The 20,029-nt window shown below is 43.0% G+C and overlaps 1 protein-coding gene across 3 annotated transcripts in view; it reads right to left on the bottom strand.

Moving 5' to 3' along the window:
* The window catches only part of LOC139540837 (3',5'-cyclic-AMP phosphodiesterase 4C-like), a 177,824-nt gene that overhangs the window by 109,917 nt on the left and 47,878 nt on the right, over nt 1-20,029 (bottom strand). Inside the window, exon 1 of one of the 3 annotated variants that reach the window (XM_071344833.1) lies at nt 12,763-13,410. The exons of 1 other annotated variant lie outside the window; for it this stretch is intronic. In XM_071344833.1, coding sequence (XP_071200934.1) covers nt 12,763-12,989 — 227 coding nt within the window. In that variant the 5' untranslated portion in view covers nt 12,990-13,410. Of the gene's footprint in view, nt 1-12,762; nt 13,411-20,029 lie in introns of those variants that run through there. One more of the 3 variants, XM_071344836.1, reaches the window with a different exon arrangement.

Genomic DNA, 20,029 nt, shown 5'->3' with positions numbered 1-20,029 from the left:
CAAAGCTCGAATCGAATCCAGACATATTTATATGCTTTATATGCATTAGAATGACACTTCCGGTTTTGGCGATAAATGCTGGGTTACCTGGGAGAAAAGTGATTTATTCTCGGGATGGAACATACAGTGGGAAGAACAAGTATTTGATACACTGACGATTTTGCAGGTTTTCCTACTTACAAAGCATGTAGAGGTCTGTAATTTTTATCATAGGTACACTTCAACTGTGAGAGAAGGAATCTAAAACAAAAATCCAGAAAATCACATTGTATGATTTTTAAGTAATTAATTTGCATTTTATTGCATGACATAAGTATTTGATACATCAGAAAAGCAGAACTGAATATTTGGTACAGAAACCTTAGTTTGCAATTACAGAGATCATACGTTTCCTGTAGTTCTTGACCAGGTTTGCACACACTGCAGCAGGGATTTTGGCCCACTCCTCCATACAGACCTTCTCCAGATCCTTCAGGTTTCGGGGCTGTCGCTGGGCAATACGGACTTTCGGCTCCCTCCAAAGATTTTCTATTGGGTTCAGGTCTGGAGACTGGCTAGGCCACTCCAGGACCTTGAGATGCTTCTTACGGAGCCACTCCTTAGTTGCCCTGGCTGTGTGTTTCGGGTCGTTGTCATGCTGGAAGACCCAGCCACGACCCATCTTCAATGCTCTTACTGAGGGAAGGAGGTTGTTGGTCAAGATCTCGCGATACATGGCCCCATCCATCTTCCCCTCAATACGGTGCAGTCGTCCTGTCCCCTTTGCAGAAAAGCATCCCCAAAGAATGATGTTTCCACCTCCATGCTTCACGGTTGGGATGGTGTTCTTGGGGTTGTACTCATCCTTCTATTCCTCCAAACACGGCGAGTGGAGTTTAGAGCAAAAAGCTCTATTTTTGTCTCATCAGACCACATGACCTTCTCCCATTCCTCCTCTGGATCATCCAGATGGTCATTGGCAAACTTCAGACGGGCCTGGACATGCGCTGGCTTGAGCAGGGGGACCTTGCGTGCGCTGCAGGATTTTAATCCATGACGGCGTAGTGTGTTACTAATGGTTTTCTTTGAGACTGTGGTCCCAGCTCTCTTCAGGTCATTGACCAGGTCCTGCCGTGTAGTTCTGGGCTGATCCCTCACCTTCCTCATGATCATTGATGCCCCACGAGGTGAGATCTTGCATGGAGCCCCAGAACGAGGGTGATTGACCGTCATCTTGAACTTCTTCCATTTTCTAATAATTGTGCCAACAGTTGTTGCCTTCTCACCAAGCTGCTTGCCTATTGTCATGTAGCCCATCCCAGCCTTGTACAGGTCTACAATTTATCCCTGATGTCCTTACACAGCTCTCTGGTCTTGGCCATTGTGGAGAGGTTGGAGTCTGTTTGATTGAGTGTGTGGACAGGTGTCTTTTATACAGGTAACGAGTTCAAACAGGTGCAGTTAATACAGGTAATGAGTGGAGAACAGGAGGGCTTCTTAAAGAAAAACTAACAGGTCTGTGAGAGCCGGAATTCTTACTGGTTGGTAGGTGATCAAATACTTATGTCATGCAATAAAATGCAAATTAATTACTTAAAAATCATACAATGTGATTTTCTGGATTTTTGTTTTAGATTCCGTCTCTCACAGTTGAAGTGTACCTATGATAAAAATTACAGACCTCTACATGCTTTGTAAGTAGGAAAACCTGCAAAATCGGCAGTGTATCAAATACTTGTTCTCCCCACTGTATGTAAAATACCGGGAAAATATTAAACCTTAGGGCACACTGATGAATTGTGTAATTTTGTCCTGTTTGCAGGCAGAATCAGCATGACCTCTCCTTAATTACAGCGGTTGTGAAGCGTGTGGGCACATGTGAACAGTTGTGTTTGTGTGTGCGCGCGCACGCATGTGAACAGTAGACCTATGTGTGTAGAGTATTTAGTATTTTTAACAAAAACATTATAGTACTGAGTGCAGGAATATTAGTAGACATATTGATATTGTTGGGTTTGCCAACCCTGAAGAAGGCACAGTGATGCCGAAACATTGTTTTTTTACCCAATAAATTACTGGGAGGTTATACATATGGAGTGTGCGACTGTTTTTATAGCTTCCAGTTTATTCTCCGTTAGTCAGCACCTCTACACTAAATAATGTTCTCTGGGTGTGCGCCAGTTCATGCTTTTTATTAGGGTTTGTGACCCAAAACATATTTTATCAGAGCTAAAAGCATGGTATTGGACCAGGGTCTTGTTTATACTAAAGGTTTTCTGCAATTTCCCCAAAATTATAATTTTGTTTGTATCTGATAGAGCGTACTACACCGGCCCTAAAAACTGTCCACACAAATCTCCTCTCTTCCAGAGCAGGTCACTGCACTGCAAAGGCAAAAGTAATGGGCTTGTAAATGCACTGAAACATATGCGGCTAGAATCTTCTCCCAAAAATATGTAGGGATCTCATTGTAATACATAACTAATGCGGAGGCTGACATATCGAAGGCTTCAAAACTAACCTTTTCAAAACATATTTCTGAGATCAATTTCTCTACATGACATTTTATCTTGAGTGTCTAACCAGGTTTCCATCCAAAGTAAATGTTGGATAAAATAAATGTTCTGACAGGCCTGATGGAAACAGCAAATTTGTCGGTAAACTTTCCAAATGTAGACAAAACAAAATACGCTAGACAAGTTGTGATATTCTTATGTCTGTAAAATGTATTATGCAAGAAATGGCTGTGGATTTTTTAAAATATACAATAACCATAATACAATAACCATCATATCATATTTGGTGACCGTCCACAATGGAGTGGAATTGCACCGCCCCCTTGCGGTTGAAGGCTCCATCGCGAGACGGACACCGCATAAGTAATACACATTTGCTGTTAAGCCAATTATACTTTATGACTTGCCTCCCGTTTTAGTTTATTGTGATGGATGATAATTATTAGGTGGAGGTTGCTAGCTACAGTATAGCCTAGCTTTTAGCTAGCTAGCTAGCTGCTCTGTAAGCTAGCTCTGTAAGCTAGCTTGACTTGCTAGCTAAATATGTTTTATTATCAACTGAAACAATATCTTTCTCCTGTCTTGAATGAAAAGGTCATATTTTTGCAATCTCCCAAAATAAACGCGATCCCTGACGAGAGACTCTCCTCCATCTTATTTTGCTTTGTGAAACCCTCCCCCGCTCTCCATCCAGTAGTGGAACGAGATCGCATGAAGAGGATGTACGGCAAAATACATCACGATGGAAACCGGGCCCTGTTCATGTATCTCACATAAGTTTGCTGCACATATCCAAGAATGATGAAATCATGGCTGATGAAATCATAGCACTGTTCAAGATTGTTATTTAAAGATGCAAATTGCTCCGCCATTTCCTGGTTGCTGAAATATTAATAGTTTGCCTAATTTCAGTTGATGCAACAAAATAAGCAGGTACTGTGGAGAGAATCATTGTACCATCTAAACCGTTGTGAAATATATTTTCCATAAGCAAAAATATTGGATTTTCAGCAGTTTGAAGCTGGTGTAAAAACCCATGGTGTATTTTTTTATCGTATTATTTTTATTATAATTTGTTTTACACCAGATACAAAAGAATAACAATGAGTAAATAATATATTCTTTCTGGGAATGCTATGAAGTCCAAAAGTTATGGGCAGCTAGAAAGTTGGCTGTCAGAATTATTACAATGTAACTTACTTTTAAATCGGTCTGTCTGCCCATTTCAAGACATGGCATATGTGGGTGTAGTGAGACACCCAATGGGCTGGACGATTCTCTTCTCATCACTCATTTTGAAAAAAAACGTATACTAAAAACTTGGAAAATCAATCAATCCACCATCATTAACACAATAGAATAATCAAATGATCTATTATTGAAATATTGAAATAGCGACGAGAAAAACAAATTGGTACAATTTAAGGCCATGTGGCAACAATAATGCAGTCACAAGAGATGGGGGTGAGAGCATGTGTGTCTGGGCAGATGATGGAGTTGTTGTTTGTGCACGTCTGTAAGTTATTGTTCGTATGTGTATGTTTGTATCTGGTGTAAAAAAGAAAATTATAATCATCTGAGAAAGAAAAAAAAACACACCATGGCTTGTTGCCGGGGGAAGCAGTGTTCAACAATGATATATACCGTTTAAAAAACCTCCATGGTTTTGCCGTCGTTGGAGGACACCCTCTGAAGTGAGCTTCTAATATTGAATGTCATCATCCCTCTCTCCCCCCTGCAAACAGAGTTCCATTTCCTTTCCCCAGAATCACGAGTGCTCCCTGTGGACTCCCGGCCCTACTCATCACAGCATGGTCTTTTGGTTGATGCAAGCACGACACGGTCCTCACTGATAACCCTGCCAGGCCCCCATTTCGCATTCATCACACACTCCTGGGCGGGCTGACGCCTTCGACGTTCCAAAGAAATCACCACCAAAAAGATTTGGCTCAACAAGAGGAGGATGACTAGGCTTTGCTCTCATGTCCATGTCAAATCAAATCAAAGTTTATTTGTCACGTGCGCCAAATACAACAGGTGTAGACCTTACAGTGAAATGCTTACCTACAGACCGATAGTGCAAAAAAGGTATTTGGTGAACAATAGGGAAGTGAAGAAATAAAACAGTAAAAAGACAGGCTATATACAGTAGCGAGGCTATAAAAGTAGCGAGGCTACATACAGACACCGGTTAGTCAGGCTGATTGAGGTAGTATGTACATGTAGATATAGTTAAAGTGACTATGCATATATGATGAACAGAGAGTAGCAGTAGCGTAAAAGAGGGGTTGGCGGGTGGTGGGTGGCGGGACACAATGCAGATAGCCCGGTTAGCCAATGTGCAGGAGCACTGGTTGGTCGGCCCAATTGAGGTAGTATGTACATGAATGTATAGTTAAAGTGACTATGCATATATGATAAACAGAGTAGCAGCAGCGTAAAAAGAGGGGCTGTGGGGGGGCACACAATACAAATAGTCCGGGTAGCCATTTGATTACCTGTTCAGGAGTTTTATGGCTTGGGGGTAAAAACTGTTGAGAAGCCTTTTTGTCCTAGACTTGGCACTCCGGTAACGCTTGCCATGCGGTAGTAGAGAGAACAGTCCATGACTGGGGTGGCTGGGGTCTTTGACAATTTTTAGGGCCTTCCTCTGACACCACCTGGTGTAGAGGTCCTGGATGGCAGGCAGCTTAGCCCCAGTGATGTACTGGGCCATACACACTACCCTCTGTAGTGCCTTGCGGTCAGAGGCCGAGCAATTGCCGTACTAGGCAGTGATGCAACCAGTCAGGAAGTTCTCGATGTTGCAGCTGTAGAACCTTTTGAGGATCTCAGGACCCATGCCAAATCTTTCTAGTTTCCTGAGGGGTAATAGGCTTTGTCGTGCCCTCTTCACGGCTGTCTTGGTGTGTTTGGACCATTCTAGTTTGTTGTTGATGTGGACACCAAGGAACTTGAAGCTCTCAACCTGCTCCACTACAGCCCCGTCGATGAGAATGGGGGCGTGCTCGGTCCTCCTTTTCCTGTAGTCCACAATCATCTCCTTAGTCTTGGTCACGTTGAGGGATAGGTTGTTATTCTGGCACCACCCGGCCAGGTCTCTGACCTCCTCCGTATAGGCTGTCTCGTCGTTGTCTGTTTCTAATGAGATAATTCAGTTAAAAAAAGGTTCAATATTTTTGCCTATAGAGACAATGGTGTTGTCCAGGTGACACAAAGGTAAGTTCTAATCTATTACACCAGGCTGACTCACCGGCTAAGAAATCAGCATGTTTACAGCTACGGGCCATGGTCATTTGGCTGGAAAGGTGGGGAAAACAAACCCTGGCCTTCATTGAGACAATTAAGAACAGGGGGTTTTAGTTTCATTTTGACAGACCCATCTTGAAGATAGGTATCATTTTTATGAGTCGTTCTTGGTTATCCTTGGAAGCAGAGCAATTTATGTCAAAGTACCAATATAAAAGTCATCTGAATACAGGTATCTATGACATTGAGTCATAAAATAGAACCAGACAAGACCATAGTACTATAGCTACCAGGTACAGATTTTTCCATGAGCAATTGGACAACTTGGTAGGTAGTGAGTAAACACTGTAAATGTTGAATGTGGATCTCTGTACAGCTTCAGGGCAGCTCTGCAGTTCTCTCGTCACAAATCTTCAAATCAAATTGTATTTGTCACATGCGACAAATAAAACAGATGTAGACCTTACAGTGAAATGCTTACTTACAAGCCCGTAACACTTTTTTTTCTTTAAAACGGCTTTGTTGGTTAAGAAAGTATTTACTAAAATAAACTGAAGTAAAGAATGTATCTTGGGGTGAGAATTTAGAGACAGTTTCTTTTGCTATACTATAAATACTGGGCTGCCACCCCAGGGAAACAAATAGCCCCAAACAAATCTGAATCACTAGAGGTCCTGGTCATCCATACATTTACATTTTACATTTAAGTCATTTAGCAGACGCTCTTATCCAGAGCGACTTACAAATTGGTGCATTCACCTTATGATATCCAGTGGAACAACCACTTTACAATAGTGCATCTAACTCTTTTAAGGGGGGGTTAGAAGGATTACTTTATCCTATCCTAGGTATTCCTTAAAGAGGTGGGGTTTCAGGTGTCTACATAAAGACAATTAAACCTGAACCATTAGCATTTTGATTGCACTGCTTTGTCAAAAGCCAACAGAAAGAACATAAGAAAAATAAACAACGCATTGCGTCTCGGAAAGCTCTTGATAGAGTAGAACAAATGATGTGCATTAACTCCTAGCCTTCACGAGACAATGGGAGGGATTCTAATCCAATAATTACCTGGAACATTTCCATGGCCATGAGTAAAGAAGACGACAAACGGTGCTAACGCTTAAGACAAGGCGACCTAAGCCCCTTACAAAAACACTGATATAAAGGCAAACACATATTTTCAAGTGGATGAACTTAGAACCTCATCAAGCTATGCGAAGGACCATTTCAAATGGGCTTAATGTGCAAGGATTAGAACCTAATTTGCACCTCATCAGAAAAAAACTCCCGACCTGCCATGAATGAGAGAATCGGAGAGCAAATTAGAAATTATCTCTCTGATGATGACCACTTCTGAGGGGGGAACAAGGTATGCATGAGACACCTAAGGTCAGTATTTGTAGAGAAACTGCTCTGGCGAGGTGGACCATTTTGGGACCCAGCGAGAATATCAGTACGACACTACAACCTCCCATCCTGACCTCTCTCTCTAACAGCGCACTGGACTTCCTTTCGTTCCTACTCATCTGGCTTGCGATCGAGCAGAGGCTTCCTCCTTAATCTCCTAATGCTCGGCTGGCTTCCGTCCGACACAGTGCTTAATTTGTAAATTGGGAGGTGCTGGAACAAAAAGTGCTTAGAGAGGGGGGTGACCTCTGGGGCACCAGAACGCATGAAAAAAAACCTTTTAGAATAAAGCATTGCATGCATTATCATCGCTATTGCGTAGTGGCATAGAGCAGTATAGCCGAGGGGCTTGCAGAAGTTGCACACATGGAAGATTTTTTTAAGCCTAGGGTCCAGGAAAATGTGGCATTTTATAAACGCATTTCATGGAATTCTACATAATTTTAGATGACTGGAGACTTTAGCAGAATATTTTTTAATACCTCACAAATGATTGAACTGACAGGCTGCTTTGACAATGATAAACTGAGATCAATAAAAATGACCCTGTCTTGAATCCCTCAATAGCCTAGGCCTAGCTGTGTGGAGACACACATATTGTACAATGAGGAGGGAGTTAGTCCAACAACAAAAAAGCTTTCCAGTTTCACTCACTCATCCAATGATGCGCAGTTCACTCACCAGCGATGGTCGATGCGCAAAGTGACAAAAGCCTATCCCTCCTCTTACTTTGTAAAACAATGCTGTTCGCTCAATAGGCCTATTTGGAAGTTGATAAAAATATTTTGCAGCCTACAGACCAATAAGTATTTTCTTTTCAGCAGAATCCATTTGCTTTCCAACCTGTATTTTCCCGCAATTGTATTCAAAATATTGCAAAAATTGTATTCAAAATATTGCATGCTGTTCACTGACAGACTTGCCGCTTGCTCCTGACTGTAGGCATGCCTTGTGATTGGGCTACACACAATCCACAGCTACGCTACTGTGGGTCAATTATAGGCCTACTCCTGGTGTAGTACTCTGAATGATTTCATTTTGTTCTGAACAGACTTTGGCAAATGTATTTCAATTTCTCAGGGGTGCTGCGGCTATGATTCTATAAGGAAATAAATGATGTGCAACGCTGGAGAGATGAGAGTCGCAGGCTCATGTCTTTTAGAGCAGAGAAAGGGAGAGAGATCATAGACCTTGAATCTCATTCTAGTTCTGGGTGAGATACAGGCGAGCTTCTCTCTCTCACCACAGCAATGGCCGCAAGTTGGTCTATAGGCCACAATGTCGCGCATTCAACATTGTAGAATAATAGTGAAGACATCAAAACTATGAAAAAACACATATGGAATCATTTAGTAACCAAAAAAAAAAGTGTTAGTGAATGAGTAGGGGAATGGATGATCTCTGCATGTGTGATTTCCACCGTAAAGTATGGAGGAGGTGGTGTGATGGTGGTTGGCTGGTGACACTGTCTGCTGATTAACCAGCATGGCTATCCCATCTGGTTTGCGCTTAGTGGGACTATCATTTGTTTTTCAACAGGATAATGACCCAAAACACACCTCCAGGCTGTGTAAGGGCTATTTGACCAAGGAGAGTGATGGAGTTCTGCATCAGATGACCTGGCCTCCACAATCACCCAACCTCAACCCAATTGAGATGGTTTGGGATGAGTTGGACCGCAGAGTGAAGGAAAAGCAGCCAACAGGTGCTCAGCATAAAAAATAATTCCACATGAAGCTGGTTGAGAGAATGCCAAAAGTGTGCAAAGCAGTCATCAAGGCAAATAGGCTACTTTGAAGAATATTAAATATCAAATATATTTTGATTTGTTGAACACTTTTTTGGTTACTACATGATTACATATGTGTTATTTCATAGTTGTGATGTCTTCACTATTATTCTACAATGTAGAAAATAGTATAACAATTGAGGAACACCCGTGAATGAGTAGGTGTGTCCAAACTTTTGACTGGTACTGTAATGATGATGAGTCATGATTTCGACTGGCTGAGAAAAGCTGCCTGCCTGCCGGTCTCGGAGAAGACAGACCGCAAGGTTTATACAAATCTCCACTAATGAAAACCAATTGCTAGTCTAAAAGAAATTGGAGATAATGTCTAGGTTCTTTTTACAGCGGAGATCAAGTTTATAAATGATCTGACAGGGCTGATGAGACTGGATTGCGCAGTGAGATGGAACAGAGTAAATAGGCATTTCAACATCATCGCTTTAGCCGGTGGTAACTTCTGGAATAGACACTGGCTGGAATGGGGTTTTAACCAATCAGCATCCAGGATTATAACACAAGGCTCATGTCAAATACCAGTGCATGTACCAGTAGTGATGGGGGAGAAAAATGGATAGTTACATATCGCAATATTATTTTGGGACAATATTCTATTGATATGAGTCAAAGTATCGATTTGTACTAATAAATAAACTCCATAACAGCAGCATTTTTCATCCTATAGCTTGTTCTCCATCTTCTTTGTAAATAGTGAGCCAACATGTTTTCAGCACATTTATTTCCCTGACTGATCAAAACTAATTGTATCATGCTCTCTCTAGTCTCTCTGCAGCAGACATACAGTATAGTGAGCAATATGTTCGGGAACATCAAATCACAATAAAATCGCAGGGTCAAATCGCAATATATATAGAATCATGAGAATCAAAATACATACCGTGAGGTGACTGGCAATTCCCAGCCCTATGTACCAGGACATTCAAATCAGTAATGCAATGGCTGGCATTTGCAGGTCACCCTATTAGAACATAGCACCCATAAGCTTTTATAAATTCTCGAATATAACACAAATCCTGCATACTGAAACCGTTTCTATGCTCAATGTTAACATTGGCTAGTTTTATCATAAACCAGTAGATTTAAAACTGGGGCTTGTTAACCCCTTTCCAACACAGACCTTTAGCCATTATCACTCGAAAACAGATGGGTGCCATGTCAACATCGTCCATGGAATGGCTAATCCTTCCACTGTCTCAGTGTTAAACGTGCTTTAAAAGCAAACAGAGCGTCTGAGTAAAACGGCAGCAGCACTGAACACATATGGGTCACTCTTCCCAGAAGCATGACCTCATACAGCCCAGCTGGGGAGCACTGACAGAAAGGCAGCGTCTGGGGCGGCCCACAGGCAGCCGGCCTGGCTCAGCTCAGCAGCACGAACACAGACCTTTATTAAAGGCTCCGTTTCCTCACGGCCAACATGTGAACGGCATGGAGACACCGGCAAGCGGCTTGGGTAGACAGCAAGAAGTAGGCTACATTCAGGAACATTTGAGGATTTGCGCCATTTTGTCAACACAACTCAACCCTCAAACAAATGCTGTTCTTAGGGCCTTATCTAATCAGAACCATAAACAAACAACACAGTTCTCATCAGCAAAGTCAGGAGCATCCCTCACACCTCAGCCACGGAGCAGTCCGTTCATCTCTCTCTACCTTGCCCATGTGAACTGAGTCATCAGTGTGGGATAAAAATGTCATGAGACAATAGAGGAGAGCTGCATTCATTCATACATAAATACGAGGCGCCGGGGAGGCAGAATGCAGGGAGTGAGTCACGTCTCTACTCCTACCTGAAGCCTGCAGTGATTTCAATGCCATACTATCCTCAATGCCAAACAGTCAGCGGCAGTCAGTAGGCAGCTTTCATGGCGGTGGGCTTCCAGAGTGGATAACTGAGGTGAAATGTGACGTGAAACACTGCGATGCTATAATGGTAGGCCCCAGTCATGAACCATTACTGACCCCAGTACAAAATGTTTCCAGCCCAAAAATCCAGGGTCACAAAGATCACAGGAAATCACAGCTGAATGGGTTGAAGGTGTCACTTCAATCCGATGTAAATTGATGATGTCAATGATTTTAATGAATGTCTGATCATATTTTAACGTGACCATGTAATGTTAGACTACATATGCCTTGAAGAAGAAAGGGATTCAGCCACAACACAACACCCTCTCACGCTGGTTAGTCCAATATCTACAGACAGTTAATGAAAAGCAACCAAACAACAATAAACATTTCCCCCATGATCAAACTTAGACTGCAGACTGAGATGACCTCATAGACCACAGAGACAGGGAAGGTCCCTTTGCAATATCCTCTCACTTTAGTAGGCCAATGCTGTTCTAGCACAAACTACCCCTAGCCACACTGTCTTTCCAGGGGAACTGCTCAGCAACCCAGTGTGTGTTTGTGTGCGTGTCTGCGTGCAAAATTAAGTAATGAAAAAATAAAAGGCTCTTTTGTTGCATCATAACAGCAAAAGATAATTACAGGGATAATTTGAATTTACGTTGGTGGTTAGGAGAACTAACAACAAAAGTTTGGATAATTTATGTAAAAGGTTAGGTGAATTTGGTTAAGGTTAGAAAAAGGGTTGGGTTAAGGGGTAGCTAAAATGCTACAGTTGGCCCAGATGTGACTAGAACACACAACCTTTGGATTTCTAGACTGTTAAGCACTGAGGTACATATGAACTGGAGACAGCTTCCAAGATGGCAGACCATTGTCTTTAACATAATCTACTCACATTCGCATATGCCGTGTCATGCTGGTTGCCATCTGCTTTACAGAGCCGATAACGCCTGCACACTAGCACTCAGTGCACACTGAAGCAGTGCGAGCAACGACGACGTCATCACGTCAGAAACATGACAGACATTGGATGAATATAAAATGTCCATATTTTCCTCTGTGAGTGACGGAATACAAATCGGTATCAAAGGCAATTACTTGAATAAGTAAATGAATATTTTTTTGCCACAAAGTGATGAAAAAAACTGTATTTCTTTGAATTTTTGAATTGGGACTTCTCTATGGGGCAGTCTATGGGAATTGTATTTTCGGCTCGACTAAACTGCAATACCGAAAGTGTCCTCTGAGCACAGTGGAAAGTGTGCTTCTAGACCAGAACCCTGGGGCCTTGGGTACACGCCCACCAGTGGAGGCTGGTGGGAGGAGCTATAGGAGGACGGGCTCATTGTAATGGCCCGAATGGAATCAATGGAATGGAGTCAAACATGTTGTTTCCATATGATACCGTTCCATTTATTCCATTCCAGCCATTACAATGAGCCCATCCTCCTATAGCTCCTCCCACCAGCCTCCGCTGACACCCACCCATCCTCCGCTGACCAACCTCCCTCCAATCATTTCTGCCTTCAGCAACCTGTCTTTGGTAACCATACCAAACGTAACATATCACACTTATTGGAGGTGCAAGGATTTACGTGAAATACCAAACGTCTGTCCAATGAGCCCAGTCTGGTCAAAGAGGTAGTTCCTTTTTTTCTGGAATTATGCCCGCACTTCAATCAGCATGAGCTCAATACCTTTCTGTGTTAAGAGCTAAATCAGTGCATCCTGACTGACTTTACTTCACACAAAATGGAGAGTGTGGGGAGGATATTGACATTCTAATTAAGTGGAGTAGCTTGCTGAGACACCGCCAGTCAATTGAGCACTTGTATCCCTCTCATTTAATTATGAACTTTGGAAGTGACAATAAGGCAGTTGCAAAAAGAGATCAAGAGGTTAGTAAGGCTATTTAAAACACCATTAATAATGACGCATTACAATTACCGTTTAAATGCGGATGGCCACGACAATCGTGGCTTTTTCAGCCCAGGGCGATCCTTCTCCATAGTTCTGTTGCGAGTCAGGTAACGCTCTGTGTCGGAGTGAAAACGCTGCTTGATTCGGATGTGAGTTCTTGGTTGTCGCCACAAGTGTTTGGGTGCCTTGGCGGAACCAGCACTTTCTCTACTTAGACCTGTGCACTCCATCTTTTCGGTTGTTCCCTCCAACATCAGTAGGCTACCTCTTCGTATGAAACTTCAATGTGTGCTACAGGCGGTGGCACATTGCGCTGTCCACGACACGAGGTGCTGAAACGAGGTAACGTCAGATAGGAAAGTTCTTCTGCGTCAATACCGACATAACCCCAGTGGATATAAAAGCCACAAACAAATAATATTAACTCTTCAAATATTATACCAAACTATTCATTTGATACTCTTTTCTATCGCTGCCTTTCAATCTATGAAGATTCATCGGTTGGCAAATTTTTTTTTGCAATCCTCGCTCTCGCAATGTAGCCTACATGTGCGTATAAACGAGTAAAAGAAAACAACTTTTTTGCCCATTTCAGAAACCTCTTCAAACGGAAGGACGTCGGAGTGAGAGGAGCATCTATCGATAGGTGAACTCACTCCACTGCTTGTGTTGTTGGGCTCCCATCTGCGCGCCTTATGAAGCAGTTCAGCCAACCGTTGGGACTGAGCGAGCACGACTGACGCGAGGTATTCATCACATTACATCACCGAGTGAGCAACACTGACTAGGAATTCAGGAAATTACTAATCCTTCTGTGAAATAAAACATTGATTTGTTATGTTATCAACTTTGGGCACTTTCAAGTTGGCTTCTTCATGGGGTTCAAATCATTCAAGTGAAAATTGCCCCCAGTTTTCTGTGATCCAATTGAAGGGATTATGTTCAAAAAAAAATATCACTCAAAATCATTTCCGTATTTTGTTCAGTTAAAAACAAACTACAAAAGATATTCAGTCACTCAAGGGGGGCAAGGAAAGTTGAATAAAGTCAGTTCATTCCTATTAAATGTGTTTCTTTATAATGCTGGTAAATGATTTCAATAAAAAAGGAACAGCTTCTATTTAACTTTCATTTCCCTCCAAGATAGATAGAATACAATTAATTGCACTTGCAGTTCCAGTTTGTTCTCTTTCATTTCCTTCACCATGATACTACCGTTGGACTGTGACATATCAACATTGTTTCTTCATCTCATTATCAGTTTATGGTCACTGCTATGAATAAGATGGTATTCTAGTATTGATAAACTATGACTCAGTTGATATAGCCCTCTACAGACTTACAGTGGGGAGAACAAGTATTTGATACACTGCCGATTTTGAAGGTTTTCCTACTTACAAAGCATGTAGAGGTCTGTAATTTTTATCATAGGTACACTTCAACTGTGAGAGACGGAATTTAAAACAAAAATCCAGAAAATCACATTGTATGATTTTTAAGTAATTAATTCGCATTTTATTGCATGACATAAGTATTTGATCACCTACCAACCAGTAAGAATTCCGGCTCTCACAGACCTGTTAGTTTTTCTTTAAGAAGCCCTCCTGTTCTCCACTCATTACCTGTATTAACTGCACCTGTTTGAACTCGTTACCTGTATAAAATACACCTGTCCACCCACTCAATCAAACAGACTCCAACCTCTCCACAATGGCCAAGACCAGAGAGCTGTGTAAGGACATCAGGGATAAAATTGTAGACCTGCACAAGGCTGGGATGGGCTACAGGACAATAGGTAAGCAGCTTGGTGAGAAGGCAACAACTGTTGGCGCAATTATTAGAAAATGGAAGAAGTTCAAGATGACGGTCAATCACCCTCGGTCTGGGGCTCCATGCAAGATCTCACCTCGTGGGGCATCAATGATCATGAGGAAGGTGAGGGATCAGCCCAGAACTACACGGCAGGACCTGGTTAATGACCTGAAGAGAGCTGGGACCACAGTCTCAAAGAAAACCATTAGTAACACACTACGCCGTCATGGATTAAAATCCTGCAGCGCACGCAAGGTCCCCCTGCTCAAGCCAGCGCATGTCCAGGCCCGTCTGAAGTTTGCCAATGACCATCTGGATGATCCAGAGGAGGAATTGGAGAAGGTCATGTGGTCTGATGAGACAAAAATAGAGCTTTTTGGTCTAAACTCCACTCGCCGTGTTTGGAGGAAGAAGAAGGATTAGTACAACCCCAAGAACACCATCCTAACCGTGAAGCTTGGAGGTGGAAACATCATTCTTTGGGGATGCTTTTCTGCAAAGGGGACAGGATGACTGCACCGTATTGAGGGGAGGATGGATGGGGCCATGCATCGCGAGATCTTGGCCAACAACCTCCTTCCCTCAGTAAGAGCATTGAAGATAGGTCGTGGCTGGGTCTTCCAGCATGACAACGACCCGAAACACACAGCCAGGGCAACTAAGGAGTGGCTCCGTAAGAAGCATCTCAAGGTCCTGGAGTGGCCTAGCCAGTCTCCAGACCTGAACCCAATAGAAAATCTTTGGAGGGAGCTGAAAGTCCGTATTGCCCAGCGACAGCCCCGAAACCTGAAGGATCTGGAGAAGGTCTGTATGGAGGAGTGGGCCAAAATCCCTGCTGCAGTGTGTGCAAACCTGGTCAATAACTACAGGAAACGTATGATCTTTGTAATTGCAAACAAAGGTTTCTGTACCAAATATTAAGTTCTGCTTTTCTGATGTATCAAATACTTATGTCATGCAATAAAATGCAAATTAATTACTTAAAAATCATACAATGTGATTTTCTGGATTTTTGTTTTAGATTCCGTCTCTCACAGTTGAAGTGTACCTATGATAAAAATTACAGACCTCTACATGCTTTGTAAGTTGGAAAACCTGCAAAATCGTCAGTGTATCAAATACTTGTTCTCCCCACTGTATATACCATGTGATGCTCAACATTAAAAGGCAATAACACTCTCCATACACTCCACATAGCCCTGACATCCAGTCATTTTTATTTGACAGTAATAGACCTTTGAATACATTCTGTACCAAAAAGCCCTGCATAATTGCACAAAGTTTTCAAATGAATTACCGAGGACTCGGCCATTCATTTTCTCTCTAGATCTGAGCATGTCACTGTGCCCTTTTCCCGGCTTTGCAAACATGATGGGCTCTTATTGGAATAGGAGAGAGAGCGCAAGCAATATGAAGAGGGAAAGACGTGAGACAACTAAAAAACGAGAGAAAACAGAGAGGGCAGAGAGGAAGAAAGAAAAAAAGGGAGAAAAATGGAGAGAAAGACATGACAAACAGACATGGAGAGAGCGAGAGAACCAGGCAAGACTCTCCCCTTCCCCATATCTTCTCTGACCTTTCTCCCACTTGCCTCTTCCGGGCCATTCCAGTAATTACCCGTCAATTCATAAGGAGAAAGGAGAATCATTAATACCTGTAACACAGCAACAACCAACAACAAAAGCCCATCATACAGAATCCTGCCTCCTTTCCTGTCATCTGGCCTCTGTGAGGCCTGCCATGCCGAGAAGCAGACGGTAGAGGCGTCAGCTCAGAGAGGATACATAACGAAATTTGTGGAGAAACAAACACAGACACAATAAAGCAGGTGACCTCCGTTGACCTGAGGCTGGGAGAGGGAGATGCGGGAAGCAGCCGTCAGACATAAGGCTTTTCTTAACCCCCTCTGGGCTTAGAGAGATTCCACCTTTATATTATTGACTGAGCTGAATCTGGGCCACAAAGATAAATAGGGGCAGGGAGGTGTGATAGGAAGGCGCTGTGTGACTGAGTGCATAAAGACTGGGACAAACACAGACATACAGATAACTGCCAAAATAAAGGACACAATTTAGTAAATTAGGGATCCAAAGTATATTTAAAGCAGATACCTCCACACAGGTGTGGTTCCTGAGTTAATTAAGCAATTAACATCATGCTTAGGTTCATGTATAAAATGAGCAGTTGCCCATTATTTTGGCTACCATGGCTAGAAGAAGATCTCAGTGACTTTGATAGAGGGGTCTCAAAGGAGCATAGGGGTTTAAAAGGTGTGTTTTTATGTGTGTGTCTCAGTCACCAGATCTCAACCCAACTGAACACTTATGGGAGATTCTGGAGTGGCGCCTGAAACAGCAACAAATTATCAACAAAACACCAAATTATGGAATTTATTGTGGAAGAATGGTGTCGCATAGATAGACTTCCAACAGAATACCAGACTCTTGTAGAATCTATGCCAAGGTGCACTGAAGCTGTTACGGCGGCCCAATGCCCTATTAAGACACGTTATATTGGGGTTTCCTTTATTTTGGAAGTTACCTGTACGTCCAAGCACACGCACACATATCCACAAAAGTTAGTCAGTCTCCGCTTCCGTCAGCCTTGGCTAGATTAGCTTGATTTGAAAACCAAATGTCACAGGTGCAGTGCAGTTTCCATCCCAACTAATTTGACTGCTTTGAAAGAAAGTCCGTTGACAGTCTGTCCTTCTGACATGACATACTGTAACATTCTCCTGAAGTGTGGAGAAAATTCAAACCCTTGCAGCAGACATAAATATCACACAGTAGCCTTCTCAATGAATCACACTGCGGACCGCTCGTGGCTTGTTGAGCACATAGAGGGAGAGAAACGAGAGATTGTGCAGGGTCGGGGAGTAACGGAGTGAGTCTGACAAGTCGGACACCACTATGATGACACAGCACGTGTTTGATTGGTCACAGGAAAAAAGCAGGAATAGGCTTTTTTAGGCTACAGTTCAAGCTATATCTTTCAATGGTGCGACAGCTGTCGGCATCCAAAGATTATTCAACTTCAATAAATGCCTGGAGGTAAGGACACCAGCGGTGGTGTAGCCTAAGGGTGATACGGATATCATGTATTATTGATATCTACATAGTGCAATGATGTGAATCACACCGCTTCTCTCTCATTTAGCTATTTGTGCCTTACGGATTGTTGTTGTTGTGGATGGCTGTTCACAAATGTATATGTGTATTTCAACCCAATAATGGTTGAAGTGAACTTAACAATGCCTCACTAATTCAACTGTCACACCACATGAGAAACCAAAATATAAGATTGTTTTTCTCCAATGTTAATAAACATTGTAAATGTAAACAAACAGTATATAGCCTCAAAACATGGTTAAAACAATCATTTTGATATCATGGATGGTCAGTCCTTGCATCCATAGCTCTGTCTATTACCTTAGATACATTTCTCCAGAAACATCCCTCAGCTTTTTACCAAAACAGAGGCGGGTTTTCGCTTTGTTGTTGTTGTTTCAACTGTGGATTCGCCCTTGAAACAGCTACAAATTATCGAGATATCAAAGTGTCACCAACAGCATATGGCATACTTTTGTCACATGCAAATAGCACTTTTCGGTAGTGCTCAAAGCATGCCATTCCATGAGAACATAAAAAATGGCACTGCAATGGATAGCAGCCATTTTACGGGCTATTTTGTGGGGTTTTTTGCGCTGATCTTAACTTTGTATGGTAGATGATGTTTCCGCCATCGTTTCCTATGACCGAAAAGAGCGTCTGCACATCAGAACAGCGACCCCTCAGCTCGATTTGGATGAAGGTTTTTGCTTCAACGAGTCGGAGGCACAGGACATACCGCTCAGCCCGGACCAGGCCCTAATCCCCGAGACTCGGAAAAAGAAAAAGGTGGAGTAAGAGAGGCCGATCACGCGCATCCTGACGAAAATACGTTGGTGAGTACATAAACCGCCTCTACCCTCCATTCTATTGGCAAATGTATCATTGGAGAAAAATCACTGGAGAACAAACTGAACGAGCTCCGTTCGAGACTATCCTATCAACGGGACCTGAAGAACTGTAATACCCTACGTTTCTCAGAGTCATGGCTGAACAAGGACATGAATAATATACTGAACATCTAACAGTTTTTTCTATGCAACGGCAGTGTCGGGTAATCTCAAGTGGGGAGGTGTGTGTCTCTTTGTTAACAACAGCTGGTGCCTTAGACCGCTGTGTCACTCAGGAGGCCCATGCAGTATTTTAACACAGGTGAGGAGAACCTCTGATATTAAGGAAGTCTCAAGGTTCTCCTCACCGGTGTTAAAATACTGCATGGGCCTCCTGAGTGACACAGCGGTCTAAGGCACTGCATTGCCGTGCTAGAGGTGTCACTACAGACCCGGATTTGATCCCGGGCTGTGTCACAGGCGGCCGCGACCGGGAGACCCATGAGGTGGCGCACAATTGGTCCAGTGTCGTCCAGGTTGGGGGAAGGTTTGGCCGGCCGGGATGTCCTTGTCCCATCGCGTTCTAGCGACTCCTTGTGGCGGGCCGGGCGCATGCACGCTGACACATTCCTCCGACACATTGGTGCGGCTGGCTTCCGGGTTAAGCAAGCAGTGTGTCAAGAAGCAGTGTGGCTTTTGGCAGGGTTGTTTCGGAGGACGCATGGCTCTCGACCGTCGCTTCTCCCAAGTCCGTATATATGTATGTATATATACACACACACACACACACACACACACACACACACAAAACTCATGATAAGCTGTAGACCACAGTATTTACCAAGAGGAGTTTTCATCTATATTTTTCATACCTGTCTATTTACCACCACAAACTGATGCTGGCACTTAGACCACACTCAACGAGCTGTATAGGGCCATAAGCGAACAAGAAAATGCTCATCCATAGGCAGTGCTCCTAGTGGCCAGTGATTTTAATGCAGGGAAACTGAAATCCACAGAAACGCATACAAAGCTCTCCCTCACCCTTCATTTGGCAGATCTGACTATAACTCTACCTTCATGATTCCAAGCAAAAACTCAAAACAGGAAGTACCAGTGACCCGCTCAATACAGAAGTGGTCTGATGAAGCGGATGCTAAGCTAGCACAGACTGAAATATGTTCCGGGATTCATCCGATGGCATTGAGGCGTTTACCACATCAGTCACGACTTCATTAATAAGTGCATCGACGACCTCGTCCCCACAGTGATCGTACATACATATCCCAACCAGAAGCTAGGGATTACAAGCAACATCCGAACTGAGCTAGAGCTGCTGCTTTCAAGGAGCAGGACACTCATCCGTACACGTATAAGAAATCCCGCTACTACCATCAAACAGGCAAAGCGTCAACAGGACTAAGATCGAATCCTACTACAACGGCTCTGATGCTCGTCGGATGTGGGAGGGCTTGCAAACTACCATGGATTACAAACGGAAAGCCAGCCGTGAGCTTCCAAGTGATATGAGCCTACCAGATG

Source organism: Salvelinus alpinus, chromosome 16 (assembly GCF_045679555.1).
Source record: "Salvelinus alpinus chromosome 16, SLU_Salpinus.1, whole genome shotgun sequence".
Lineage (NCBI taxonomy): Eukaryota > Metazoa > Chordata > Actinopteri > Salmoniformes > Salmonidae > Salvelinus > Salvelinus alpinus.
The sequence above is the reverse complement of the archived record's forward strand: the minus strand, read 5'-3'. Positions and strand labels throughout refer to the sequence as shown.